Here is a 27,007-nt window from a genome sequence, read left to right as displayed (position 1 = left end):
CCACTGGAAAACAATTTCTTTCCCATCTGGTTCCACGTCAGAGCGCATTGATGTAAGAACGGGAGGTGGACCGCAGGTTGCCAAATAATCCCCCCAATTTGAAAAAGGTGTTTCTCTGCAGCCCCATTTCCGCAGTCTTTTCTCCAATTTCTGAGACTCCAGCTTGTCCGTACGCAAGTTTTAAGCAGCGCCTCTCCTCTTGCCTCGTCCCAGTGAACGGTCCCCATTCTTAGCCATCTCCAGGAAGAGCCTTCCGCTCCTCAGGTTCATGACGTAACGCACTGGAAGAAGATCCCAGCATAAAAGCAACCAACAGGCAGGTCCTAAGGCTGGAAGCCGGTTCCCCCCGTCGGGATCTTCACTCGCATTCCTTCCAGCGAGGCAGGAGGCCTGCACGCCAAGTCACACACGCACACCCGCACACCCGCAACACGGCTACCATCCGGCTCCCGCAGCAAGATGCCGCTCGTGATGCTACAGTGGACATTCCCTTTAGCTGCCCCATTTTCTGAGTTGTAGGAAGGCCCCAAACGCTCATCCAGGTTACTCCGGGAGGGCGCGGCCTGCAGCGAAGGCTTCCAGGTGGATCGGGAGCCTCTGCGACCCCAGAAGAGGGCCGAGGCCAGACCCGGCACAGCGAGAAGCCCGGCCCCAGAGGATTCACGGTGTCGCCCAGAGTCCCAGCCAGCTGGAGCCAGGGACGCGCGAGGGCCGTTGCGGGATGAGTCGCTGCGGCTGCACCGGCTGGCCGTCTCCCCCGAAGCCAACGTCCCCCGGGAGGAGGCGGAAGAGCAGGAGGAGGCCTTGCGTGGATCCTGCCCGGGAGGGGGGCGCGCGCACACTGGTTCCAGGCAGTGTCCCCCCCGGCACCCGCCCCTCAGCAGTGGTGCAGGCGGCTGTAGAGCTCTCGCTTGCTCCTCTCCCCGGCCCAGGTGCGGCTCTTCAGACGGAAGGTGCGCAGGTCCTCCTTGAAGTCCTGGTGGTGCATCGGGCGATAGTTCTGCGGCTCACAGTGCATCTGGCGGGGCAGGAAGAGAGCGGCCGGCATCAAGGACCCGCCCCCCCAGTGTGGGGCACAGCGGGGCCCGCACGGAAAAGCCACCGCAAGGCACAGAGGGCCGTTCCTCAAGGGGGGCCGGGCGGGGGGCAGACCACACTTGCTGGGGGACCAGGGGCACCCTGCCGCCGTGTCCCCCGGCTTTTAGTGTACCGCTGCTTTGCACACGCGTAACGCGAACCCAGGGAGGCCCCCAAAGCTAACCCTGCCCTGCAGGCACCCCGGCCTGGCCAGGTTCGCCCCTCGGACTTCGGCTCTCCCCGCCCACCTGGCATCCCTCACCTGCGCTGCACCTGTTGGGCAGGACGGGACTCTCCTCTCGCTGGCGAGACAGACCTCTGCCCCTCCCTCTTTCGCCCAGGATCACAGGACGGCAGGGCCCAAGGGCCGACCCCGCTCTGCGCAGGACTCCCACTAAGCCAGAGGGCTGTCCAGGGCGGGAGAGCCCACCACCTCCCCGGGTCAGGGGCTCCCTTGCCGCACTCCCCCTGCTCTCCAGCCAGCATCGGGCTCCCTGGAACTTGCGCCTCGGATTCTGTGTCCTGCCGTCTGGGGCAATGAAGAGATCCAGGCCCCGCTCGGGGTGACAGCTTTTCGAGGATTTGAAAAATACCACCCTCTCTCCCCTCCCATCTTTTCTCAAGGCTAAATATGTCCAGTCCTTTCTCTCCCTCTCTCCTCACAGGGCTCTGTTTCCAGCCCCATGGTCGTCCGTGCCGCTCTCCTCTGAGTTCTTTCCAGCTGGTCTGCATCCTTCTTGGAGCCTGGTGCCCAGAACTGGACTCAAGATGGGCCTAACCGGAGCTGCTGGAGGGGAACCGGGAGCGCCTGCGGTTCGGAAGCTGCGCTCCTCCTGCCCCTTTGCAGCCACATCACACCCACACCTGTTGTCGCCTGTTCAGCTAGTGACCTACAGCGATTCCACGCTCCTCCTCCCTAGCTCGCAGCAATTCATTCGGGCTCTTTTTCCCGGATTCAGGACTTGGCACTTGTCCCTTCTGAATTCCATCCTGTTCTTTTCAGCCCGGTGCTCCAGCCTATCAGGATCACCTCAAATCTTCTTTCCATCTTCCAGGGCATTAGCTATCCCACCCAGTTTGGTATCGCCTGCAAATGTGGTTTTCTTTGCTCGTACTTCCTCATCCAGATCATTAACAAAGATGCTGAAGAGCACTGGGCCCGGGACTGAACCCTGCGGCACCCCAGTCCGAGAAGGTGCCCTTGATGAGCGCTCCGCGAGTCTGATTCTGTGGCCAACTGTGGGTCCACCCCATAGCTGACCCATCCTGCCCCCTTTCCAGCCAGCCGGCTTATCCGGCTACCCTGGGGCCCTTCATCACAAGCCCTGCTGAAGCCAGGGCACGTTCTGTCCACAGCCCCCCAGGGAGGCCCCTGACCAGCCCCTCCCCCCCCCGGCGCTCCAGGGCGCTGCTCTGTTTTGCACGTATCCAGGAGCCCTGGTCAACTCACTCGATATTGCGGGAAGAACTCTTTGTAGCCCCCTTTCAAGACGTACAGTTCAGGATAGTGAAGATACGGGTAGTCGTTGCAGGCCCGGTCCTTTTCCCGTACAAAGCGGCACCTTCGAGCGAGAGACCAGCGGGCTCCACGTTAAAAGGGCATCCACAGAACCGGGCCTTCCCTCCCCCCATCCTCAGGCAGCCCCAAAAGCGGGAACGGCACAGAAGGGGGGCTGTTCTGGGGTTGGCTCGCCGCCCGCCAAGATCCCCCTGGCTTTGAGGGCGCTTGGCGCCAGGGAGGATGGATGAGCAGGAGCTGGAGCCCAGACTCAACGGGAGGCCGGCAGGGGGCTACGTACATCCTGGGGCCCCTCTCAGAGGAGAACTCGCAGTGGAAGACCACGATCACCCGCTTGGCGGCATCGAAGGGCACGATCGGCTCTTTGAGCAGGTAATCCTCCACGTCTTTCTCCAGAGGAAGGTTAACCGCACCCTGGAGGGGGAGAGAAGCGGTTGCCGGCTCCATCCCGAAACGGCCGAGGGTCATCGTCTCCCTTCCCACCGCACCCCCACCAGCACATTCCCCAAGCGCCTCTCAATATGGTGCTGGACCGAGCCCGGCACAACCCGCCTCGATGGGACGAAGGGCTGCTGCCCCGGGAAGCCTCGTGCTTCAGCCGCGGCAAAGCACGCTCCGCGTTCGCTCCGGCTCGACCGGGCAGATTGGACATCCGTCCAGGGGGTGTGGGTCAGGTCCGCCCCTGCCTCGGGAGAGCAGACTTCTCCGGCTCCGTGCGAGATGTGCGGAAGGAACTGTTTGCCTCGCCGCATTTCGCAAGGCAAAGGATGCCACGCCTGGCAAGCCGCGAGGGGGTAAAACCCAAGCCCCAAAGGGCATCGAGACTGGGGGCTGGGGGGCAGCGCAGGCAAGGCTTTTGCAGCCTTCTCCAATATTTCCTGCATCTCTGTGCTGAAATGGTTTGTTTGTCTATCGGGCATCTTTTGATATACAGCAAGGACAGCAGGCCAAAGTTAAGAAAAAGAAAGGAAGCGCGCTACCAACAAGAGCCACATCAAAAGCCTTCGGCTCATTTTCCCCCCTCCAAAAACGGGAGCGAGATTTACTCCCCCCACGAACAACAACAACAAAAATCAGGAATCAGCAGGAACGTCAGATCTTTTCGTGGGAAAGGAGAGCGCCCCGAGACAAGCTGGGGCATTGCAGAAATTTAACATGGACCCCCAAGAGCAGTTTTCCCAGCAAGGAAGGACATGATGTGCTCCAAGCCTCGGCTTTGGGGAGCTACTCACAAGTTTTGTTTTCATAAAAAGAAGACACCGCTGCTCCTGCCCTGTCCCACTAAATCCACCGCTTCCTATGCTCTCAGTGTTCATGAGGCTTTATATAAGCGCAGTTTTCATGTTTCAACTTTTCCCAAACCATCTTGGGGGATGCCAGAAAAGCTGTAGCAGAACGGAGTGTCTTGCTCCATGAAAGGAATCGGGCCAGGCGGCCTCTCCAACTGGCCACCTCTGAGTTGGGAAATGAATTTGCAAGGGCCCCATTTCAGTTCGGATGAAAAAAGGAGAGAGGAGAATCCTACAGATTTTTTTTTTTCTAAGAAAAGTCTTTGCTGGGCACTAAGAGGAGGAGAACAATGAAAGCTGGGGAGCTTCCCTGGGGAAACTGTGCAACCAGCATCCCATCATGGGGGGCACCCAGGAGAGGACTCGGAGGACCCCCCCCCCAGTGCCCAGCCCATGGGGGACGGAGGCTTCTCCCGGGGCACGGTTCCCGCTGCTCCGGCAGAGCTCCAGCCACCAGGAGCACCGTCTGGGGCTGGAAACGTGCCAGGCGCCGTGCAGCTCCTGAAGCTGGGGAGGGGGCAGCCCCAGCCCCGGGGGGGAGGTGGCCTGCAGTCGACTGACCTTGATGTGCCCTCCTTCGTACTCGTACGGGTACCGGCAGTCCACGATCACGCAGTTTTCGATGATGTTGCTGAACTCCCCGCTCAGCACGGCCACCATCTGTGGGCGGAGGAGACGCTGGCAAGGCGGGCCCCCGATGCAGGGCGGGCCCCGGGGGACTGCCGAGGGGCCACGTCCTCCCACGCACCCACCAAGCCCCCGGCACGAGGGGGCCGCCTGTCCCAGCTGAGGGGGATGAGCCTGCCTGGGGCAGAGGGCCCCAGGGGACTCCAGGAAGGGCTGCCAGGCCCCCTGCCAGGCTGTGGGCCTGGCAGGGGGGCAACCTGCTCCAGACGCAGGTGCCGCGCTTACCATTTCCGGAGAGATGTACTTCAGATCCTGGTGCTTCCCCTCCACGGTTTGCAGCAGGTAAGCCTAGGAGGACACGAGGCGGAGAGAATGAGCCAGGGACTGTCCCCCAGCCAGCGCAGGAAGACGGGCACCCCCTGACCCCCCCATGGGGCCACTGCCTCACTAAGGCCAGGTGGCCTAGTGGTTCAAGTGCTGTCCTGGCGACCCCAGGGTCTGGGATCGGGCGCCCACGCAGCCATGAGCGCACTGGGGGACGGTGGGCCCGTCCTCCCTCGGCCTGACCTGCCTCACAGCAAGGTTGTGAGGACAAAATGGGGCCGTGGGGGCCACCCGGGGTCCCCGCGAGAGGAAAAAGGTGCTGCCCCCCCGCCGAGCCGGTACCTTTGAGAAGTCTCCGATCAGCTCCCTGTGGTCATTGTCCAGGATGTTCGCGATCTCACTGGGGCAGCAGGACCGGGAGCGAACCAGCCGCGGCTTCTAGAAGAGGCAGGAGAAGCCCCTAAGGATGGGCCACGTGGCTCCGACAGAGACCCCCAGACCAGCCGCAGCATCCAGTGGCCCCTTCGGCCAGGCTGGGAGTCTTCCCTGGACACTTCTGCAACCCTGGGATTCATGGCTCAGCCCCAAATTGGGGGCGGGGGGGGCAAGGCGGCAACGCAGCCCCTGCCAGCCGACCTCATGCGCTCGCGGGACTCTGCCGCCTCCCCCGCCAGGCCCACTTCTTCCCCCCATAACTTCTGCAGCCGGGGGCCCCCAAACGCATCTCGGGTTGGCTGCCTTCCTGCTCCGCCAGTGCCGGAACGAGCGGAAGTGCCCATGCGCCCGGTGGGCGAGGGAAGGGGAGGGTGCAGCGGAGGCCAGAGGAGAGGAGGTGTGTGCCGGGCCAGTGGTCCGGCCAGGGCCTGCCCCCCCCCCCGCCCAGAGCAAGGACCACGCATGCAGAGAAGCCCTCCTAACCCAAGACGACCTCCTGGGAACCTCAAACAAGCAGAGCACAGGGCAGGTTCCACGAAAAGCTAAAATTACGTGGAGACGCCCGCTGCAGAGCACAGCAGGCAGAGGGGACCCTCACGCAATCCCTCCATCTCCGTGGCCAGCAGAGAAGCCACGGTGGACGCATCTCTGGGTGACTCTCAGCCCGGCTGCTACTGAGCTGGCCAGAACACCCGCCCAGAGGGGCCCCGGATCCGACCCAGCACGGCACTTCCAGTCGCCTTCCCAGAATCCCCTTGCACACAGGGAGCTCGAAGGAGCGTCTGGACACAGGACCCCCAAATCGGTACAGCTTCGCAAGAGACACGCGGCCATCAGGGTCCCTGCGTGTGGCCCACAATGCCAAAGAAGGGTGCGTGGCACACCGAAAGGGCCGGCGGTGCCCCCCCTCGCCCCAGCAGCCCCCCCCAACATACCGGCTCCTCCTCCTTCTCGGCGATGGTGCTGCCGGTCAGACTCTTCCGCCGCTTGGTTTTCACCGGCGTCTCCCGGTCCTGGGGCCGGTCCAGCCGCTTCAGCAGGGGCCGGATCACGCTGCTGGGCAGGGATGGCGAGCGGAAAAGGCGGCGGCATTTCCCTGTGCCCACGGGGGTCTGCTCGGGGGGGGAAGGGGGCAGGGAATGAGAAAGAAGAGAAGAGCAGCACCGTCACCTTCTGGCTGGTTTGGTGCCCGTCACCCCTCCGAGGACTGGGACTTTGCCAGGGGAAAACACGAGGCCGGAGGTGAGGAAGCAGGAGCCAAGCGCAGAAGGCCGTGCGAGTGCGTGGCCAGGTGCGTTGCCCTGCCCGGCCCGACGATCCCCCCGCCATCGTGCAGCAGGACCGCTCCGGAGCTCAAAACCGGGACGGGTCCCCCCCCCCCCGCCCGCCCGCCCGCCCGCCCCGAGAGAGCTCTGCCGCCGTGCGGTGCCAGCGAGTTTGCTTTGCCTGGTGCCCGGCCACCCCGCCAAGCCGGCCGGCCAAGCCCAGCATTCCCAGCCCATCGGGAGGGCAGGGCACCGGAGGTGCACGGGGTCAAGCGACCCCCTCCCCGTGACTGGAGCCAGGCAGCCCGTGCTCCGGCTTGCTCAGCAAGAGGGCAAAGGCTGGCGGCACGTCTCGGGGCCGGGACTCTGTCCTCTCCTCTCCCCCGCCGGCTTCCACCCTCTGCCAACCACAGAACGGTGCACGGGATCCCTCATGCTCAGGGCAGCTGTGCAGACAAGATGCGGCCCCTCCGGAGAGAACAGCCTCGCAGTCAGGGGTGCTGGGACGGGGGAGGCCCCGGTTCAACTCCCCCCAGCCCTGAAGCTCTCTGGGCAGTTTTGGGGCAGCCACAGACCCCCAGCCGAGACCCCCTCCCCGATGCTGTTGTCAGAATAAAAGAACGGAGGGTGGCCCCCCTCTTGGATTGGGTGCAAGGGGGATACAAGAGCGGGTACGAATAGAATCATCACACACAATAAAAATGCAGAAACTTCTCGGGGTTCATGGGGGCTGGGCTGCTTCCCGGAGAGCTTGCTAGGCGCTCACTCGGTTCTGTGCCACGCGTGCCCCAAAGCTGCCTGGCCACCCCCCCTCAGGCTGAGGGGCAGAGGACTGCCCCACCCACACTGGGTCGACCCTGCTCAGGCGTGTCTGTTGGGGCAAGGGGAGAAGCCCATCTCCCAGGGTTCCAGCTTCGGCATTCCTGCCCACTGGCCACGCGGGCACAGCTTCGGAGACTTGACACCCCAAGCACCTGGAGCGCTTTCCCGTGGCGGGAGACCAACGCCACAACTCCCGACACGCGCAGCAGGTCCCCAGTCCCCACTGAATGCAGCCAGACTTGCAGGTGAGCGCCTCTGGAAGCGATGGATACTGCGGGCAGCGTATCCACCAGCACCTCCCAGAACTTTCGGAATGAAGCGGGTCTTCTGCGAATGTCACGGACCTACTGCTTCTGGAGGTGAGCTTTTTAGCTCATTTCTTGTGCTCCTAGGAAGTCCCACTGGCACGCAAGCAACAGCGGATCCTGCGCTGAACTGCTCCTTCAAATGCCTCGAGTCCAAAACCATCCCAGATGTTTCCACCCTAATGAACACGGTTGGCAGCACCGCCAAAAGCATCCACAGCATTTCCAGGTTGTTAAGGCCACAACTTTGAAACTGGAAGGGGCCGTCCAGGGCAGGCCTCCGCTGCCCCAGGCCGACCTGCCTCAAGATGCTGAACGCGGGCACTCGGCTGCAGAATGCTGATTTAGATCACTGTCTCAAATCGAGCTTCTCACCTTGCCAGATATCCCTGGAATTATTTGACCTGCTCCATTCTTAGAAGCAGGCTGTGCACTTTTTAATGTCACGCACAGGCCGTGCTTGTGCTGCTGTCTGTTGACAGGGGGAATGTCTTTAAAAACCCCATCCAGGGTCTTTCTTACATGCAGCACCCATGAGATTTTGACGTTAACAGCGTGATCCTGAACATGCCGGCTCGGAAATAAGCGCACTGCAGCTTGTGGGGTTTACTCCCAGGTAAGTGGGCAGAGGATTGTAATGTTGCTGTAAGAATACAGGAAGGTGCAAATGGGACCAATTTACCTCCCTTTCCCCCTGCAGCACTGCTCCTTTCTGCGTCGCTGCCTTGGCCCAACCAGCCCTCACAAAAATCAAGTGCGAAGCGAGGTTTGAGAGGTGCTGGGTGGGAAACATCCCGTCCGAGGGCGCAGCAGGAAGGGCACCCGGGTGTTCACATTCCCACAAACAGGTTTAGGCGTACTTGTTTCTGAATGCTGCATGAAGTTGACCAGGGTCCCCCACTAGGGCACCCCGCTTTTAATGTATTTATGTTTTCCATTAACATTCTGCTTTTAATCCGGATTTTACTGTTAGCTGCCAGGAGGGTGTGTTTAGGCAATAAGGAGGATATCGTTAACGACAACAACAGAACAATAATAAGAAGAAGAAATACCAGATGAGATTCGTCTTCCTTTCTCACCAGAGGAGCCATCAGCAAGTTCTCCATGCTCAAGGGGACGTCCGCGTCAGCCTGAAAGAGGGAAGCAGGCCCCGTCATTTGGTGGGAGCTGGTCGCCACGGCTGGGCTCAGCAGGCCCCGCTCCCCCAGCCACAGGGCTGCTTCTCTCCTGAGGTCCCACCACCAGGCAAGGAAGGCCGAGAAGGGGAAGCACCTCCACGGGAATCCACGCGAGTGCGCGAGGCAGTGGTGTGCTGCAGCTCCCCGTTGCAGCGTGCCTCGCCGCTGAGATGGGAAGAGAACTGCTGGCGCCGCGTTCGCTGCATCAGCCTTTCCTCCAGCAGCAGGACAACCTCGGGACCAGAATGGGACCTCAAGGCAGATCCTCGAGGAGGCCCAGAGAAGCTGAGGGGTCGGTCGCCCAACACTTCTGCGGGCAGCTGGCTGAGTCTGTGCCCATCGCACGAGGCAACGAGGCCGCGGCTGCCACCACAGATCATGGTCGGCAGGTGGGCCGCCTCTACCCCCACCCGGGACTTGCTGTTCTGCCTAGAGCTCCCTCGAGCGCTCCACGGGCACGGGGCACGTGACGTGGAGTGCGGAGCCCCAGGGAATTCAGGGATCTTGCAAATGGTTTAAAAGGACCCACGGCCCACCTGGGGTTTCTAAAGTCTCCAGAGCAACAAAACAGGGCCAGCTGCTCAAGCTGCAGCTTAACGTTTTGCCTCTGCCAAAAAGGGGACGAGGTGACAGAACGAGGGCCCCGAGGCCAACACCTCATCCTCCTGGACTCGCCACACCCACCAACCAGAGCCAAGAGTGCTGAGAAGGGACAGGTGCCTTTGCAAGTCCAATCTGGATGTGTGGTCGCCTGCTGGTGGTGAAGTCCTAGATCCCCTGTTCTTGATTTTCCCATTAAAAAATCCCCGCTTCCTCCAAAGCCGCAAATGAGAACATCAGCTCATCCTGTACCACAAGGGCTTTTGTTGGTGTTCAGCTTATGGACCTGCCCCATCTTCCTCTTCAGGGAAAACCAGGACTCGCAGATGTATCGAATGTTTGCTGCTGTCCACAGAGGACCATCAACACCGGAGGTGCTCTGTGGAGCAGCGAGCAAGAAGCCAGGTCCCGGCCCCAGGAAGGATGCTGGCTAACGTGAGACGGGGGCCAAGACGGGAAGCGAGGAAAGCGGGCGCACGTGTTCCCACAGCAACAGCGACCGCAGGCTGAAGCCAAGTGCTTCGAGACGGAGCCAGCCTTGAAGGCGAGGCAGAGCTGAGGCCTGAAAAAGCCCCGGAGGACTGGGCAGGGACCAACCCCCAGCCCGACCCTAACTCCTTCCCCACCTGGATGGCCAAGGGAGACACAGCCGGCAGCTGTACATGGGCTTCCTCTTGCTTTTGACTGGCAGCGAGGAGAGGAGCTGTCGCTTTCTGTGTTCGCAGCCACAGAATCCCCAAACCAGCAAGTCCCACACAAAGAAAGAGAAGGGCCGAGGAGACGCGCGCTGCCCGCAGAATGAACGGAGCGCATTCAGCTGCAACGCCAGCCCAGCTCTGTGGCCACGCGCCCTCCTGAGTCCCACGCCCGAAGGAGTCCGCCTGGGCCTGCGGCCAGAGACGCCGGCCACCCTTACGTTCAGCTTCTCTTCATCGAGGATTTCCATGAATCCGTCGTCGTCTCCGTCAGCCACAGAGGTGAAAGAACAGCGGCGGGGGCACAGGAGGCTTCTGGAGTCGGGGCCCATGTTCTCCTTTTCAGGGCTGCCGCACTGAAGGGGAGGAGCAAGCAGCCGTCAGCGCTTTCCATCCCAGCTGCTCCTCCTCGCAGCTACAACAGCCGTCTGCGACCGGGCCCCAAGCGTGCGTCGGGCCGCGGCTTCCAGGGGTTGACCGCCGGGTTGCTGAGCCCCTGAACAACCCAGCCGCTTGGGTTTGCACGTCGTGCTGAGCCAGCTGCCATGGAGCCAGCCGTGGGTCGCTGGGTGGCCGTGCCAGTGGCGGGCAGGGCGGATCTGCTCTCCCCCACTGGGCCCTGGCAGCCCGTGCACTCCTCGAACCCGCAGGCCATCCCGTCACGTGGCCCAGGCCGATCTGCTGCCAACCCTGGAAGTGGCCGGGGGCTGCGGAGGAGAAGGTCCCCCGGGCTGGCGAGGCCATCCAGGCCCGCTCTCCCTCCATCCCAGAGAACCAGTGCAGCACCCCTGCCTGCTCCCTGCAAGCCGCTTGGAAGGACCGCCCCACTGGGCTCCAGCTGGACTCTCGCGCTGAGCCCGCTCTGGGCCATTCCCAGCCGGCAGGGCCAGGGGGGGAAAGGCTGGGTGCACCTCTGCAGCCGCCGCCCCCTCCCCACTGCACGCCCCTCCTGCCCCCCGAGGCCACGTTCTGCCTGAGAAGAGACGGGCAAGGGCAGTTCTCCCCACACGGGGCGAAGGCCGGCAGGGCTGCAGCTGCGAGCGCCAAAGGTGGCTCCGCTTGGACTCCGGAAATTCCCCAGGCCCCCGAGGGAAGGCCAGGGGCCGGCTCGCGCCCTGCTTCACTCCGTCTGCGGCCCCATCGAGGCAGAACCGCAGCCCTCGCGGCCGCGACACCCCCGCTAACCTTCGCACATTTTTCCTCCCACAAGCTGCCACATTTTGCGCTGCCCAGTCCGAACTCAGAAGCTCGCGCAACCTTTTGATAGCTCAGTCCGACTCTCCGAAAAGCACTGCCCAGCTGTGGGTTTCCTCGCACGGGGCCGGCAAAGACAACTTTGTTGTCTTCACAACACGGTAAGCGCAGGCCAACATGCCAGTTCACCAGGGCGCACGTGCCCGCGCACATGCGCGAGCACCGCTGCCTCGCACCACCAGCGCACTCACCACGAGGTCTGGAGCAGAGCTGGGTCTTTGTGCGAAGGGGTCCTTCTCCCCGGGACCACATGGGGAGAAGTGCGGCCGGCTCGTCGGGCGCAGTGGCTTCTTGAAGACGGCCCCCTCCTGTTGAGACACCAAGCGGGGCCCGTGGCAACTTCCCCAGGGTGTGGCGAGCGCCGTGCCCACGGCGGGTCCCAAGGGGAGGCGAGAGAGGGGCCTGCCCTGTCCTCCTCCCGGCTTACTTTCTCCGCTTTGTCTTTGAGCCCCGAGTCCCTCTCGAAGGCCGTGGGGCTATTGAATTCCCTGGAATTCGAAATGGTCCTCAGCATGGGACTGGCGCTCAGGAGGCTGTCCTGCAAAAGGAAGCGCCATTTCTCCTGGTGGGTCACAGGCCGGAACAGCTGCGCCCCGCTGGCCTGAGAGGCTAGCCCGGCTGCGGCATCCAACTCCCATCATCCTCAGCACTTTCCAGAGGGGCGAGGGCCAGCGGGAGCCGTTTCAGCACACGAGCGGCCCGCGGCTGGGCTTGGCGCTTCAAAGCACGCCCAACGGGGGGTGGCATTCCCGCATTTCTTCACACGATGCAGGTCCGTGATCAAAGAGGGGGTGGCGCGCAGGCCGCCTGGCGCGACTTGGCACAAAGACTCGCTTGCTCGGGAGACACCCCGAGTGCTACCGAGGACGGAGCAAGCCTTCCCCACACCCGGCTCGGCGGGGGCAGCCAGGCGCTAAGCGCAACGAGGCGAGCCCCGAGGCAGCTCCCGTCCGACAGCCCATCCTTCCCGGAGTCCGCACGGGGGACCGAGTGAGCCGGCCCCCCCCGCTCCCATCACCACGATGGGGCAGCTTTCAGGCAAAACCAGGTGGCAAACTTACCGGCAAGGACTGGATCCTTCGGAAGGGAAAAGACTCACTGCAGAGGGAAGGACAGAACATCCGTCAGCCCCTCCGGCCACAGCCTCGCCCACAGGTCCTTCTGTGCATTCAGGCGGCACATATGTGGCCCCAGGACAGTGTCAATTCAGGAAAGGGTGTGCGTTCCAGCACTCGCCCTCCCGTCATCACCCTTTCCCACAATGCCGGAAGAAAGAAGAGAAGAAGGGGGGCCATCCTCCTTCCAAGAGCAGAGTTTTCTCCCAGGAGGAAGGTCACAAGCAGGCGGCCTTCCCCGGCCCCTCGGGGCAGCCCAGCCCAGCCCAGGACAAGCTCAGCCCCGGATCCTGCTCCGTGTGCCAATGGGCGCCCGAGCACCTGCGCCCAGCCAGCAGGAAGCAAGCAAGCCTTCCTGCCTCCACAGTGAGACTTGGGGGGAAAGGGGGCCCCCAAAGAGCCGCTCTGCCAGCACTGCACCTGGCCAGGCGAGACTTCGGGGAAATGCAGGGCGGGGGGAGCGACAGGCTCCTGCAGCAAGCCTGCTGCCCGGGCCAGGAGGTGGGGCGGGCGCCTTGTGGGGAGAGAATATATCGACCACTTCAGCTCCAAAAAACTGTAGGATAGTCACACAAGTATTTCCGTTTTTGGAGCTGCGGGGTAATTAATTTGTGCTTCTTACTGAAGACATAGGGGTGGGGAAGATCAGTTTTGCAGGAACAGAAAAGGGAGGGAGTCTCGGGAGGATGCAAACAGGCCCCAAGGCTGTGCAGGAGTTTGTGCCAGCGATGAGTAAAAGAGGGTGCTGCGTTGGCGCCGAGGCCCAAGGCGTCTGTTACGGCTAGCCGAGCCTTGGAAAATGGCCCGTCCACCGTCTGCCGAGCCTTTCCTTGAGCTATAACCACCATTTGATTTCCTGGTTTCTGGGGGGAAATGCACAGCAACCCCCCTTTTCTTCCCCCCACCCCTTTGCCAAAAGGTGGAATGCCCCCCAGGCTCAGGTGCCCGCCCAAAGACGCCCACGCTTAGCATGCCGCTGTGCTGGCCCTGCCCGCTGGCCCTTGGCTCCCAGCCCCGGAATGAGCCTTAAGGGCTCCGCACAAACGGCACTTGGCCCTTGGGCTCCAACGAGGCCGAGCCCCAGTGGGGAAGCAGCGCAGGAATGGCAGCGGGCTGGCGGCCGGCCCGGCTCAGTGTCGCCAACGCGGGCCGGCAGCAGCGGCGTGCCCCAGCTGCAGGCCGCCGTTTTCTCCAGCCCGGCAGCCCGGAGATGCCCATGTGCAGTGGGCGGCTTCAGCGGGCGAAGCTCTGCTCTGCCCCAAGCCAGAAGGAGAGAGAGCCAAGCCCAGCGCTGCACTTACCGGCGGGAGACTCTGCGCAACTCCACCGCATCCTTCTCAAACCTGTGGGACGAAGAGAAGCGATGAGGAAACGTAGGAGCTCTGCCCAAGGGGGTGGCGGTCGGCACGCAAGACGGACGCGTCCCGAACAAGGCTCTGCCGGGACAGGACTCCAGAGCAGGTGCTCCAGAGGAAGGAGCATGAAAGAGCAACTGCTCGAGCAAGTGAGCCAAACTGCAAGATACGGTGGAGCGCCCCACTTTAGCAGTATGAGGAAGGAACTGGCTTCCGGGGCAGGGAAACGGCACCCCCCTTGCCCAAGGCCGCGACGTCCAGGCTGGGCGGCATCGGGGGCTTTGCACGCAGGAGGGAGCTGGACCAGGGTGGCTGCACGGCCCCCTGCAACTTGAGCAGCCCCCTTTGCTTTGAAGCCAGAGGCGCCAGGCAGGTGGGTCAGACTCATTAGTCACAGCCCAGTGGCCCACGTTGCCCAGTACTGCCAGCACAGACCGGCAGCAGCAGACACGGCTCGCAGGAGTTTCTGGCAGGCACTTTGCTGGCCCTGCCCAGAGACGCCGGGCTGACCACCCACCCACCGCCCCTGCGGGCACACGCTCTGCTGCTAACTCCTGGGGTACCCCTTAGCCATGCCCAGCCCCCCGTCCCCAGCCGGAGCAGGCTGCAGCGGTGCTGCTGGTCGCTAATTTTATGTCTGTACCACCCAACAGCTGACGCTTTCTGGGTGAACAGCGGCTCTTAAACATGGTCTAGAACGAAACAGCAGCAAAAGACCCCAAAGTTCCTTAACAATTTTTAAAACTGCATTTTAACAACTAGAACTGTCCAAATCCCTTCTGTCACGCAGGCAGGGCCAAGCTCCCCCCCCCCCCGCCAGCCCCCACTGGGCCTCTCCGTGCGTCCCTCCAGTTCATCCGCACAGCCCCCGCTGCAGGGGGCCTCCGGAGGCCTCAAACAGGAGCAACGGCTGAGGCTTGGCGGGAGGGGGGTCCACCAGCCCAGCAGGCTTGGCTTCGGGGAGCACTAAGCCGCAAGGGGGGAGAATTGGAGGGGGGGAGCCAGGGATGGGTAGAGGAGCGTCAGAGGCCTCGGGAGCCCAGGCTGGACCTCCGAGGGCATCGCCCGGCAACGGCTGCCACGTGCCAAGTGCGCCTGCGTGCAAACTGGGAGGGGGAAATGGGGCCACTCCGATGCCATCTGCCAGCGCAGCACATGTCTGACTTCACCCCCCCCCACCCAAACCCCACACACACAGTCGGGAGAGGCATCACTCCGCAGCCACTCAAGTCGTATTTGCCGGAGAAATAAAGCCCGGTCTCTCGTTTGCAGGTTCAGGAAGAGCACCTGCGGATCGAGTTTGCCGCACCGCATTCCGAACCGTCCTCGGAGGCCGTCGCTGGAGTGTCTCCGGCCTTGTATGTGCTCAGACAATCACGGGGCCATGAAGTCCTGGCCAGACAAACCCTCGGAGGCCCAAGCCCACGTACTGGAAGAAACCGTCATGCGGACTCTGACAGCTTCTCCTTCGACAGCAACCCAGCACAGGGGAGCTGCCCCAAAGCCACGGGACCCCTCCCCAGGAGAGACCAGGGTGCCAGGCGAAAACCGCTCTCTTCTAGGCAGCCTTCAGCTGCTAGGTTTGGGGCATTCACTGCTGCCTTAAAAACTTTTCTTTAACTACTATGTTTTAATTGCATTTTAATGGGTTGTTTTTAGCCATTCTCACTGGATCTGTAAAGCAACTTTTTGGGGCAGGGAGAGAAATAAAAATTAAAAACTGGAGAAGCAGCTCAGTCCGTTGCCTGGTCCAGCAAGACAAGCGTCAGAGGAAACTGGACTGCAGTCCACCTTAACCCACATCCCATCTCCAAGGAAGGAACCCTCACACACATCGGTGTCCGAAATGGAAAGAGAGCCAGCATAGCATCGTGGTTCAGGGCTGGGCCTGGGACTCGGACGATCCGGGTTCTGCTCCCCGCTCAGCCATGGAGCCCACTGGGTGACTTTGGGCCAGTCACAGACTCTCAGCCCAGCCTACTTCGCAGGGCTGTTGTTGTGGGGATAAGTGTGGAGAAAGCCAGTGTGGTGTCGTGGTTAAGAGCACGGGACTGGGACTCGGACGATCCAGGTTCTAGTCCCTGCTCGGCCACGGAGCCCACTGGGTGACTCTGGGCCGGTCACAGACTCTCAGCCCAGCCTACCTCACAGGGTTGTTGTTGTGGGGATAAGATGGAGGAGAATGATGTAAGCTGCCTAGAGCCCTTTGTAGGAAAAAGGCAGGCTATAAATCACAATATAAATAAATACCCATCCACTCTCACCCCTTTTAACTGAAAGTCTTTTAACAAGTGCAAACACGAGCGCGGCACATGGACCGCAAAGACCCGCTTGGCTTCTCACTCGCACTGCTGTGACTGATACACAACGCGCCCGTCAAAGCAGTGTACGCTTGTGTGCCATCCAGGCTCTGCACTCGAGTGCAAAAGCCTCTTTGGAAGCGGACCCGGCAGGACCTAACTGGAGATGTGAAGGCCTGAGGAAACGAATCGGAAAGATTCAGGGAGGGGAATGGCTTTTCCTCACAAGTTTTGCAAGAAGATATTCCTGGAAAAACACAGGCGAGAAGGTTTCCCTTAATTTTGTGTGTTCCCACACCTTCCCCTTTTTAAGCGTGCCTCCGAGGCCTTCAAATCCCTAACGGTAACATTGAGAGCAAGGAAAGATGTCCATCCGAAGCTTGTCGGACACGTACAAAAAAGAACCCTTGTGCCAGAAGAAGCCGCTTTGGCCCCTCCTGAGGAATGCTGTGCCTTTGAGCGGAACGGTTGGAGGAGTCTCTCGGGGGCCCGGAGGGGAGCTCAGGAATTCAGGCGACACTCCCTGCTCAAAAGGCCTCCCCCCCCCCCCCCCCCCCCCCCGCCCCGGCAGCCATCTGCTCTGGTTACGCATTCACCAGCCACACAGCTGCCGGGGTGAAAAGCACCCAAGGCAGGTGCAAGGCAGCGGCTTCCTTGCCCCAGCGACACGCAATCAACTTGCAAAAATCCAAGCACCATCTTTTTTTTAACCTCTCTAATTGCACGACCTTCAAAGGGAGCCTTTAAAAGAATCCGACAGACGCATAAATGGACGTATGTTTTAAGATTCAAAAACTATTTGGAAAATGTACTTCATGGCCAGATTTTATAAGTATGGTTAGCACATTTAAAAAAAACCAAATTCCCAGTTCGTGCTTCAGCAGCAAAAACACAGCACTGATGTGCTGACATGGATTTCAGTGGGAGAAGAATCCAGCGGCTTGCTTGCCTTCAGGGGTCTGGAGAAGGGTCAGGGTGGGCCTCCCCAATTATTCAGAGCCAAGTTTTGATGCGTTTGCAAATGTCTGATAAAATCCATGGTCCAGAACAAGTTATGGCGGTGGCGGCGCATCCTGTCCTTCCAGCCACAGCACATCGGCTGGCTTGGCACTGAACGACGGCATGTGCCAGGCAGATTCCACAGCCAATCCCCATTTTCTGATCAGGCTAACGGGAGTTTTCCACGCAATGTGCAAACCCATGGGTTAATCATGGGTTAAACAACCCACAGTTAAACAAGGCAGTCTGTGGATTCATCAATGCGCAACTTGCTACGGCGATGTATTTTGCTGGGCAAAATAATTTGTTTTTCAGCTACTGAAATACCCATGAGAAGAGGCACACCCAAAACCTCCAGCCTTCCGGTAAAGATGAAACTGTTCATGGGAGGGGAGCCTTGTAATTCTTCTCCGGCTCCTGGCCACAAAATGGAAACAGAAATTGAAATTTTCTAACTTTTCTCATACTGCTGTAGGTGGCATGAGAGATAAGTTTTCCCACAGCTACATCTACCTCCCTCAACCTGCCACTGTTCAGATGTGTGGGGCTCCAACTCCCATTATCCCCAGGCTAGCTGGGGATGATGGAAGTTGTAGTTCGGCGTGCTTGGAGAGCGTCTGGTTCAGGAAGGTTCCTGTGAGTTGCCGTCTCAGGCACACAACGTCACCTCCCTGCCTTGGAATGGCTTTGCTAATACTGAAGGGGAGCGGAGCTGCACTCGGGTCAAGTTATGTTTCTCCCCAGAAAGCTTGAGAGAACAGGAAGAATTTACTAGGGGAGAGATTAGTTCCTCTGATGCAAATGTCCATAGAATGCCGGCATTTCAGAAAGCCCAAATCCTGGCACTTAAACACCTTTGATAAGAGAACAGAGGCGCTGTTAAGCCGCGCGCAGTAAACGGATTAAGTGAGTTGGAGAACGCATCCTGAGAACGCCCGGCGCGTTTCCCCTTCTCCTCGCAAGCCCCGGACAGCCGCCCCGCCTGCCCCCTCAGCGTGCGTGCGGCATCTGCACAGACACCCCCAGGAAGGAACCTGCCCTTTCAGGTTTTAATCCCTTCAAGAGGCCACAAGCTTGCTCTTCACATTTAAAACTGGTTTGGGGCCCACGGGAGTCGCGGAGGACGCTGGCCTCCCCATTTAGTGGGACGCTGCTGAAAGAGCGCATGAAATGCCGGCTGGGCCCCAAGCAGCGCCCTGGGATCACTGGAGATCGTGGGAGAGCCCCCTGTGCTCCAGCCAGCAAGCACAGAAGCAGGCCAGCTCGCACGGTCTGCGCCGGTGCCGAATTTGCAGCCCGGAGGCACGGGATCGTTCTGTTGCTCGGCCGGCACTGCGGCCACGGAGGACGAGAGCCCTGCTCCAGAGGCACCTGGCCCTTCCATCACAAGGCTGCGGTCCCCAGGATTCCTCATCTTTTTGTGAGGGGGTCAAAAGGAGCCCCCTTCCCCAGATCACACATACAGAGGTCCTACTTACATGTATTCAAACATCTCAGCGTCCGACTCGACAGGGGAATTGGGGCCCACACCTGTGGAGGCAACGGAGAGATGCTGGGGGGGGTGGTCCTCCTTATCCACAGCTTTCAGTCCTTTCTGCTCTCTGCCTCCCACGGCATCCCCCCACCCACTGGCATGAAAGAAGCCCCCACAACTGGACCCAGTGAGGGATATGCCGTGGGCGCTGCCACATCGCTGGAACAGTCGCCTCTGCACTACGGCTGGAAAATGCAAAGCCCTCCAAGGCTGAGCTGGGCCTGGAGGAAGTTGCTCCCTGGATAAGCGGCCTCTGATGTCCGGCTTAAGGGGAACCCTCTGGCTGGTCTGGGCTGCCCAGGGCCCGTCCTGGCACTGACCCTTTGTGGCTCAAGGACAGGCCTCAGGCTGCGGCTGGGCATCAAGGCCAGGAGGGCTGCTGCCGCCTCGCCACCTTTACCCGGGATCAACGTTCTGTGGAGAGTCACCCCTTCAGGGACTCTTCTCCAGGAAAATAAACCCGGCGGTGGGGGAATTAGTGGCAGTTTCCCCAAACAATCGAAAGAATATTCTCCCCACCTCTTCCCCACCCCCGGAGAGGAAGGATGCCCGATGCATGGTCTTGCTGTTTCAAAGAACTCACCCACCAGCTCTCCTGATGCCTGGTCTACGACAGCCTGCGGCACCAATGGCTGGGGGTGGTGGGAGTTGCAGTCCAAAACATCTGGGGGGTGGCAGGGAGCAAAAGGCTGACGCTGCCAGGGATGGGGGCGCAATCCGCAGCTCCTGGCCGTGCGCTGCCTCCGTTAGCAGGGGCAGCGTGCTGCTCACCCCAGCTGCAGAGGAACGTGGGGCGGGGGGGGGGGGCGGAGGTCTTGCACGCATCCTGCCCGAGGGATCCTGTGGCCCACTGCTGCACGGAATGCTGTACTGCCGACTGCTGACCTGAATCTGCGGACTCGGAGGACATGGAATCCTGCGAAGACTCGGAGAACAGGGAATCCTGCGAAGACTCGGAGGACAGGGAATCCTGCGAAGACTCGGAGGACAGGGAATCCTGCGAAGACCAGTCCTTTCTGAAGTCCATGCCCAGCTTCTTCTTCCTCTTGGGAGTATTGCAGTCACTGCAGGAAAAAAACAAGAGACCAAGCCCCGTGGTTGAAGAGCTTTGGAAGAACACCTGCTCTGTTCTTAAAGTTCATCCGCATTCTGCACACTTCCTCCAGGAAGCTCGGGCAGCATTCATGGTTTGGCCTCCCCCTGATCTTCGCAGCCACCCAGGGAAGCAGGTAAAGTTGACAGAACGGAGTAGTCCCGTGAGCTGCACTTAGCAGCCTGTGAATCGGAACCTGTAACCCAGCTTCCTCCTTTCAAGAGAGTTCTAACAAGCCCTGTTCCAATATATTTCCTTCACCCCCACCTTGCGTTAAAGCAACCCTGGAGGGAATGTCGCCAAGAGTTCACTCACTCACTCACTCACTCACTCACATCTTGGTCCTTCCAAGGGCACCTCACCTCTGCTCCCACCTGGCCAAAGCGACATGCTGTGCAGATGCCCCCTGGCCTGGGGAAAGCTCACCGAATTTGCAGGGTTCCTGTCAGGTAGGGTTAAGAGTGGGGTAGGGGAGGAGGCTGCAAGGTATCCTGGAGATCTACAAGCATTATAGAAACCACTTTATGGAGGATTGGCATTTGCACCCCCCCCCCCAAGAGGCACCTAAGCATCTGGCCAACCGGCTAGAGCAGAGCTGCTTTAATCATTAACCTGCCACATTCAAGTTTCAGGTGGGGCAGGTTGGGGAGCACAAAAGGAGAGGCTGCCTGCGGAAGATAACGCGTATCTTGCCTCCATTTCCCCTCCGCCCAGTCAGTGCGCCAGCCGTGCGAGGGAGTGCAGGCCAGTGACTCAAGGGCACGGCGATGGCGGGAAGGTCAGCCAAGGTCGCGCGGGGAGCAGGTTCCCTGCCCGCCTGGGCAGCCCTCTACCATTCCCCACTCCCTAGCTGCTCCCGATCCTTCGGCTTTGGCAGTGGCCCTTTGGCAAGGGAAGCGTGTGCCAAAGACCCACAGTCCATGCCCAGGTTTTGCATTTGTGGGTCAGGACTGACCGCCGGCTGGAGCCGGGGATCAGCCTAGATGGCCCAGGAGGCCCCTTCCGACCCGCTCCATGCCTGTTTCCTCCTCAGCACTGCTTCCAAGGCACAAGGATCTCGCACACCGCCGGAGCCCCAAAGGGCCGGCGTGCCATCCTCCTGCACTGGCGCCCCACATCCACCCCACTCCTCCTTTGCAAAGTCTGGGGAGCAAAGGCGGCCCCAGCAGCCTTGGAGAAAGCAAGCGATGAGCCGTGGAGCTCTCCCAGTCGCTGCAGATGCCCGAAACAGAAGGGACCTCTCCAAGGCCCAGCGCCAGGGAACCGCAAGGAGAGACTTTGCCCGGCGACGTAACAGCACCCCACGGTGACAGCCAACGGCGAGGTGGGGGCCTGGCCGGCCACAAGCCCCAGCTCGCTGGCCAGCAGTGTGGAGGCTGGCGCCTGCCAGCGGAGAGCCACTGGTCCCCATTCCCGGCGGAGGAAGGGGGGCGCTTCAGCAGTAAAGTTATCTCTGGGATTGGCTACAGATGGTTGCAAAAATCACCCCCCCCCCATGCAAGCCTCTTTCTGAACCGCAGCGGTCAAGCAAGTTACAGAAACGCAGTAATTATAACACAGAGCCGTCCTCTCTGCTCCAGTGCGTCCCGCCACATGCAGCGCAGGCGGGCGGGCGCATCTGCTTTGCCACACACAGCGACGAGCCGGGCAGCCTCTCACCCCGCTCCTGGCACACAGGACGGAGCTGGAAAACAGCCCACTGAGAGAGGAAGCCCCAGAAGGCCTCACCCGAAAGATTCAAACCCGGACGAAAGCGGAAGAGGCGAGAACAAAGGGGAGGAGAGGCGAGACAAGCCCAGAAGACGGCCAAAACGCCGCTGCAGAAGGCAGCGGCCAGAGGGGCCCCAGACGGGCTCTCGCCCTGCCCTTGGCTGATGGCAAGGGGGCTGCGCCCAGTCCCGCACCCCTCACTGGGCCCGAACTCCGGTCGAGGCTCCATTTACGCTCCTCCCTCGCTTCTGGGTCTCGGCATGCAAGCTCAGGTGCAAAGCCCACAGGGCCTCTCTCCCAAGCCAGCCTCGCATCCCCATTCCTTACTGGTATGCGGAGTGAGGGGGAAAGGCGCCCTCCCTCTGCGGAGGCCCCGGCCCCGAGGAGATGCTTCTCTCCACACCCCAACCCTGGGGCAGAAAGACTCCCTGACAGGCCTCCCATAAAAGCAGGGGCTGCCCAGGGGCCTGGACGGTCGGCGTGAAGGGAAAAGACCCACCCGGGGCCACAGCAAGCCCCACCGGCTGGGCAGGGGTGGCCTCAGTGAGGCAGCAGCTTCTGACTCTGGCACGCACGCACGTGCCACTGGCTGCAATCTGATTCGAGTGTGCAAGAATCAAGGAATCAATCGAGGAATCAAGCACCCCGCTTGCTGCGATTAATGCAAGGCCCGCTGAGGCCGCTTGACTGCAAGGGACGGTTGTCTGAATGACCCCATTCACGGTGGCTGTTCCTACTGACGCCCAGTAAGTGCTGGGTCTCCGCAATTCAGGCACAGTCCCGGGAAAGGCAGTGCGGAGGAGGGGTTGGAGCGTGTTGGCCCAGTCGCTCGGGCTCACCCAAGCCCAGCTAGGGTGGCGCGCAGCTGCCAGGAGTGAACGGCCGGCAGGCAACGTGCACGGCGCAGGCTGTCCCGCAGCGCCCTCCACTGCCTGGGGAGCCCGCGGGCCGCAGGGCTTCCTCCGTCGCAACATGCTCGGGATCGCACCCCGACCCGGCCGCGCAGCGGCCTTCCCCGGGCCGGCGCCCTCCAGCCGTCAGCTCCCGGGCCCTCCCGCCAGCGTGGCGCACGGTCGGAACGACGGGGGCCCCAGTCCCAAGCAGCCCCAGGGCCCCGGGTGGGTGCGGAGCACGGGAGCTGCGGCCCACCCGGCGCCCGGGCAGCGCTGCAGGCCTTGCTCCCCGGCCAGGGCGGGAGGGCCGGGGCTCTCGCCCGGGGGACCGTCCCGCGCACGCCAGCGGGCAAGGGGGGGGGGGGCCGCTCGCCGCACGTCTCCGCCGGGGAAGGCGCGGCGCCCTGGCGCCAGCGCGCGCTGCCGGCCGACCGCGCCAAGCGCGGCCTCTGCGCCTTTCCCGCGGCAGCCACTGACAGCGCGCCGCGGCGCCTGCGCCCGGGAAAGGCAGGCAGGCCGGCGGCCGCCCCTTTGTTCGGCTCCTGCCCGCGCACGCACCACGCACCCCGACCGCCGAGGCGCAGGGGCGCCCCTCCGCAGCTTGCCCCGGCCGGGGGGGGAGGGAGACGGTCCAGATGCGTGCACGCGCCCCCCACGGCCAGGCTGCTTGCGGGAGAAGCGCGCCTGCAAAAGGCACACCTGGAGAAGGCGACCCTTCCCCCACCCCGGCGGAGGCGCGCCCCCGCATGTTCCAGCCGCCTCTCCCAGCCGCGGGTTCGCACGAGACGCCCCCCAGCCCCCGAGGCCAGCGCGCACGCTCGCGGGGCGAGCACCTCCATGCGGCCGCCCGCTCTCACCTCCCCAGGCCGGTCAGCTTGGTCATGTCCCGGGCCAGCGTGGTCACGGGCGACATCCCGGCGGCGGCTTCGGCGGGGAAAAGCGGCCTCGTCCCGGCGCGCAGGCTGCAAGGCGGCCAGGGCAGCTGGCCCCTGGGCCCGCCGGCTTCGCGGGACGGGCGCGGCGAGTCGGCATGGGGCGCCTCGGGCTCCATGGAGGGCGGCGGGGAGCCGGGCGGCCCGGAGTACGCGCAGCACCGAGCCGGGCCACGGGCGGCGGCGGCGGCGGCTGCCGCGGAGGGCGCGAGCAGGGCCGGGCGGCGGCGCCCCCGCTGCACGGAAGCCGCTCTCCGACGCCGCTCAAAAGCATTCACACGCCGGGCACGCTCGCGCCCGCGGAGGCTGGAGCCGCCACGCTGGGGAAGGCAAGGCGAAGGCCGTGCGGCGCTGGGCGCGGGGGCTGCGAGCCGATCGGAGGCCTCGGGCCGGGCGGGCGGGAGAGCCTGCGCGGAGAGGGGGCCGCGGCCGGGCGCCAGGGAGAGATGCGCGGCACGGGCGCGCGGATTTTGAAGCGGGAGGGCCGGCCCGCGAGCGCGGCTCCGCCCCGCTGGGACGCGGCTCCCTCCGCCCCGCCGCGCCGCTCCGCCAGCGCTCCTGCCCCGCACTGATGATATTCGAAAAATAACAGAGCCGCGGCGCGCAGCCAATGGCAGGCCCGGGGCGCAGGGCAGGAAGCGCGCGGGGGGAAGCGCGCCTGCCGCAACGCGCGCAGCGGGGGGGGGGAGGGGCGGCGCGCTCGGAGCCGCTGCGGCTGCAGCTGCAGCAGCGCCCGGGAGGCGAGCGGCGGCCCGGACAGTTATTTTTGGGCGGGGGGGCGGGGCGCAGGGGCGCTTCTCGTTGCTCGGCGTCTTGCGCAGTGCGGTTTCCTGAGCCGGACCTCTCACCAGCCCCCCCCCCCCGCCAGGCACCCTCCCCGGACGCGTCTGGACCGCAGCGCCCATTAGCTGAACGGAGTTGTAATCCAGGCAGAGGGTGCCGCGTTGGCACAGGGGAACCTGGGCTTTCCAAATGTTTTGGCCTACAAGTCCCATGATCCCTCACCCCTGGTCGCGCAGGCTAGGTCTGAGGCCGGCCCAGGCCAAGGTGGTTGCGGGCGGGTTGTCTGGTGCTGTGAGAATCGCCGCCGTCGCCAAGGCCCGGGGTGGGTGGTGGGGCCCCGCTCCCAAGCCGGAGCAGGCCGAGGCGGGGGGCGCCTCCAGGGATGGCAGAACGGAGGCAGGACCCCTTGGAGAAGGGCAGGCCGAAAGCAGACCCCTTGGAGAAGGGCATTCTAGGGCAGGCCGAAAGCAGGGAGACGCGGGCGGGGAAGCTTCTCTTTCATGGTTTGGCTGATGCAGATGGCGGGCGGAAGGGAACGAAACAGGCAGGTGCTCGAGCAGTGTGAGCCGGCCACATCCGTTACGCAGGTCAGAGGCGGAATCGAGGCCTAGGCGAGGAGCCCAAAGCCTGGCTCGCTGGCAAGGCCCAGGAGACAGGCGACGGGGCGCGGGCAGAAAGCGGCATGGATTTTCCAGCACCGGCAAGGCGGGCGCCGCGGGCTTTTTATCCCAGAGCCTGCGGAGCCCCGTCCCAGAAAACTCCTGTGGCCAGTGCAGGGGCAGCTGCTCCACGTCCCCCGGAACTCCCAGGCTTTGGTCGGAAGAGAAGCCCCTGTGGTGGTGGGAGAGGACCAGCCAGGGAACACACCCGTCCAGTGCGTGGGAACTGGGTGGGTCGTGGCGCTTGCAGGTCATTGCTGCAGGGGAGGCCCTGGAGGCCCGTGTGAAGGGTGTGCGCAGGGCAGGGAGATCAGGCAGCCGAGGAGCTCGGCTCCTGCCGGGCTGAGCAGGGCCCTGTGCTGGCGTCTGCCCAACCCGGCCCTGGAAGCCTTTCTTGGCCGGGGAGGGTGCTTCCTGGTGTGACAGACGTGCTCGTGTTTCTGCACTGCACGGCTGGGCCTCTTGGCTGCCCCCGTTCCTGAAATGCCAGGCACCACTCAGCTTCACGACTTCCTGAAACTGGGCCAGCAACAGTCTGGGGGCGCTGGCCCGGTTGAGCGGACAGTGGTTCCCCAGGTGGCTGAGGAACTGGACACAAAGCATTCGATGCCTAAGCATCTCTCTGTCTGTAGACATGGCAGCAGCGGGCCATGCATTCACCCAGGCTAACCCATCTAATATCCTGTCCACCAGCCCTTCTGGAAACTGAACTAGCAGGGCAGCCTCACCCTGCCCGGATCCCGAGCTTGGAGATAAACAGGTGTACATGACCACAGGCACCATGCCTGCTGGTCAGCTGCTTCAGATTTCTCCGGCCCACATGGAGAGCACACACCTGTTCCAGAAAATCCCGGCGTTCGTCCAGAAGAGGGCTGGATTGCAACAGCTTGGGCACCAGACATCCCAGGAAGGCACAAACTAAGACCAGAAATCAGGCTGCCTCCAATCCACAGCAGCTACTCAGGGGCAGGAGAAGCTTCCCAGATCCTGGTTACTATACCCCACACCTTCAGCGAAGCTGGTGGCTTGGTTGCTGCTGTTTAGGAACCGCATGTCTTCGTTAATATAAGGGTCCCTTTCCCCTTTAGCGTTGTGCCCAAATGGGAGAGTTCTATAGATTTAAGAACTGACTTGCTAGGTTAGATCAAGCATCCATCCGAACCGCATTCTGTGAGTAGCACATGCTTCTGAAAAATTCAAAATTGATACAGAGAAAAGTAACCTACAGTTAATCAGTTTGCATACAGTGTTTTCAACCTCAGTATTACAGTCCTGCGAGTGGTTTTGAGAAAAGGAAACCTATCTGAAAACCTTTTCAGAAGTGCAGCTTGTTCTGCAGAATCAAAAGGACAAAGGTCCTCGGGTGTAAAACTGGGGGACGGTGGGGCTTCTCTGACATTTTTAATCCAGCCTTCTGCTAGTGTTTGTGCTGCTTTTTAATTGAATGTGTTCTAGTTTTGGATACAGACAAAACACAAAACAGTGAGCTGCAAGGTCCCAATGACAAATTGAAAATTTGTTTAAATATCAGGTGCTTTTCTATTACAGCAGTTAAGCATAACAAGCTGAATACGTGTATGTATCCCAAAATGATTTCTGGAGGTGGCTGCAAAACTGAAGAAACATTAGCAAAGTTCAATCAAAGGCAGCCACGGGGAGGAAAGGAAGGTCCTCCACGTGGTTAAACTCTTTAAGATAAGTATATTTTGCATGTTTTAATTGGGTTTCCAACAGAACTGTTAATGCCTAGCAGAGAACAAAAGAACAATCAGGCACGGGTTTTTTTCTGACACTTTAAATCTCAATAAATAAATAAAGGAGTGGAGGTTAACATCTGGACTCTTCTAGCTTACTCTTTTCATTCCATTCAAAACCATGTGGTTCCTCCAAAAATGTCTTGCAACTTCCACTGAATGTAGGAAGTGCTTCTTTGAGGAAGTGCAAGTGAGGGATGAAACTATTTAAAAACTACGCAGTCTGAACTCGCTACTGGGGCTGGTTAAAAGCAGCATTTCAGCATGGCTTCTGCAGGGCTGCAGGCAGGAGGACTGCTCTGCCCTCGCCTTCCTCTTCCTCCTCCTCATTTAACATATTTGCATTTTCTAACCAAGGTCCAAATACGAAACATCCTCATTTGTATCTTTGCACAGCAGCTTTCGAAGTACCGAGCAGAGAAGATGGTGTTGTTTCTTCTCACAGTTAAAAACAACTGGGGAGAATAATAGTTGCATTCTCTTGCAAAGA

General features: G+C 61.4%; 1 protein-coding gene across 2 annotated transcripts; it reads right to left on the bottom strand.

Moving 5' to 3' along the window:
• Positions 1–796: 796 nt before the first annotated feature.
• On the bottom strand, positions 797–23,372 carry CDC25B (cell division cycle 25B). 2 transcript variants are annotated; one of them, XM_044428260.1, is made up of 16 exons: positions 23,247–23,372; positions 19,579–19,757; positions 18,638–18,689; positions 13,807–13,848; positions 12,452–12,488; positions 11,818–11,928; positions 11,582–11,698; positions 10,358–10,492; positions 8,716–8,793; positions 6,207–6,383; positions 5,179–5,274; positions 4,798–4,860; positions 4,447–4,545; positions 2,877–3,010; positions 2,528–2,639; positions 797–1,018 (listed from the first exon to the last, which is right to left on the bottom strand). In XM_044428260.1, the coding sequence occupies exons 1-16, from the start codon at positions 23,300–23,302 to the stop codon at positions 878–880; spliced, it is 1,629 nt and encodes a 542-aa protein (XP_044284195.1). In that variant the 5' UTR covers positions 23,303–23,372; the 3' UTR covers positions 797–877. The 2 variants fall into 2 exon arrangements, with proteins under 2 accessions (XP_044284195.1, XP_044284196.1); XM_044428261.1 differs by lacking the exon at positions 23,247–23,372 and adding an exon at positions 20,149–20,317.
• Positions 23,373–27,007: the final 3,635 nt, after the last annotated feature.

Source organism: Varanus komodoensis, unplaced genomic scaffold, assembly GCF_004798865.1.
Source record: "Varanus komodoensis strain SLA01 unplaced genomic scaffold, ASM479886v1 scaffold2, whole genome shotgun sequence".
In the NCBI taxonomy this organism is placed as follows: Eukaryota; Metazoa; Chordata; class Lepidosauria; order Squamata; family Varanidae; genus Varanus; species Varanus komodoensis.
Note: the sequence above shows the minus strand (reverse complement) of the source record. Positions and strands in the feature narration are given on the sequence as shown.

Bases quoted from the DNA above. Each gene is read 5' to 3' on its own strand.
- CDC25B (XM_044428260.1), bottom strand. From the start codon at position 23,302: ATGTCGCCCGTGACCACGCTGGCCCGGGACATGACCAAGCTGACCGGC. The intron at 5,275-6,206 runs GTATGTTGGGGG...TGCCTCTTCTAG, and splicing joins CCGAGAAGGAGGAGGAGCCG to AAGCCGCGGCTGGTTCGCTC. The intron at 2,640-2,876 runs GTACGTAGCCCC...TCTCGCTCGAAG, and splicing joins TCTGAGAGGGGCCCCAGGAT to GTGCCGCTTTGTACGGGAAA.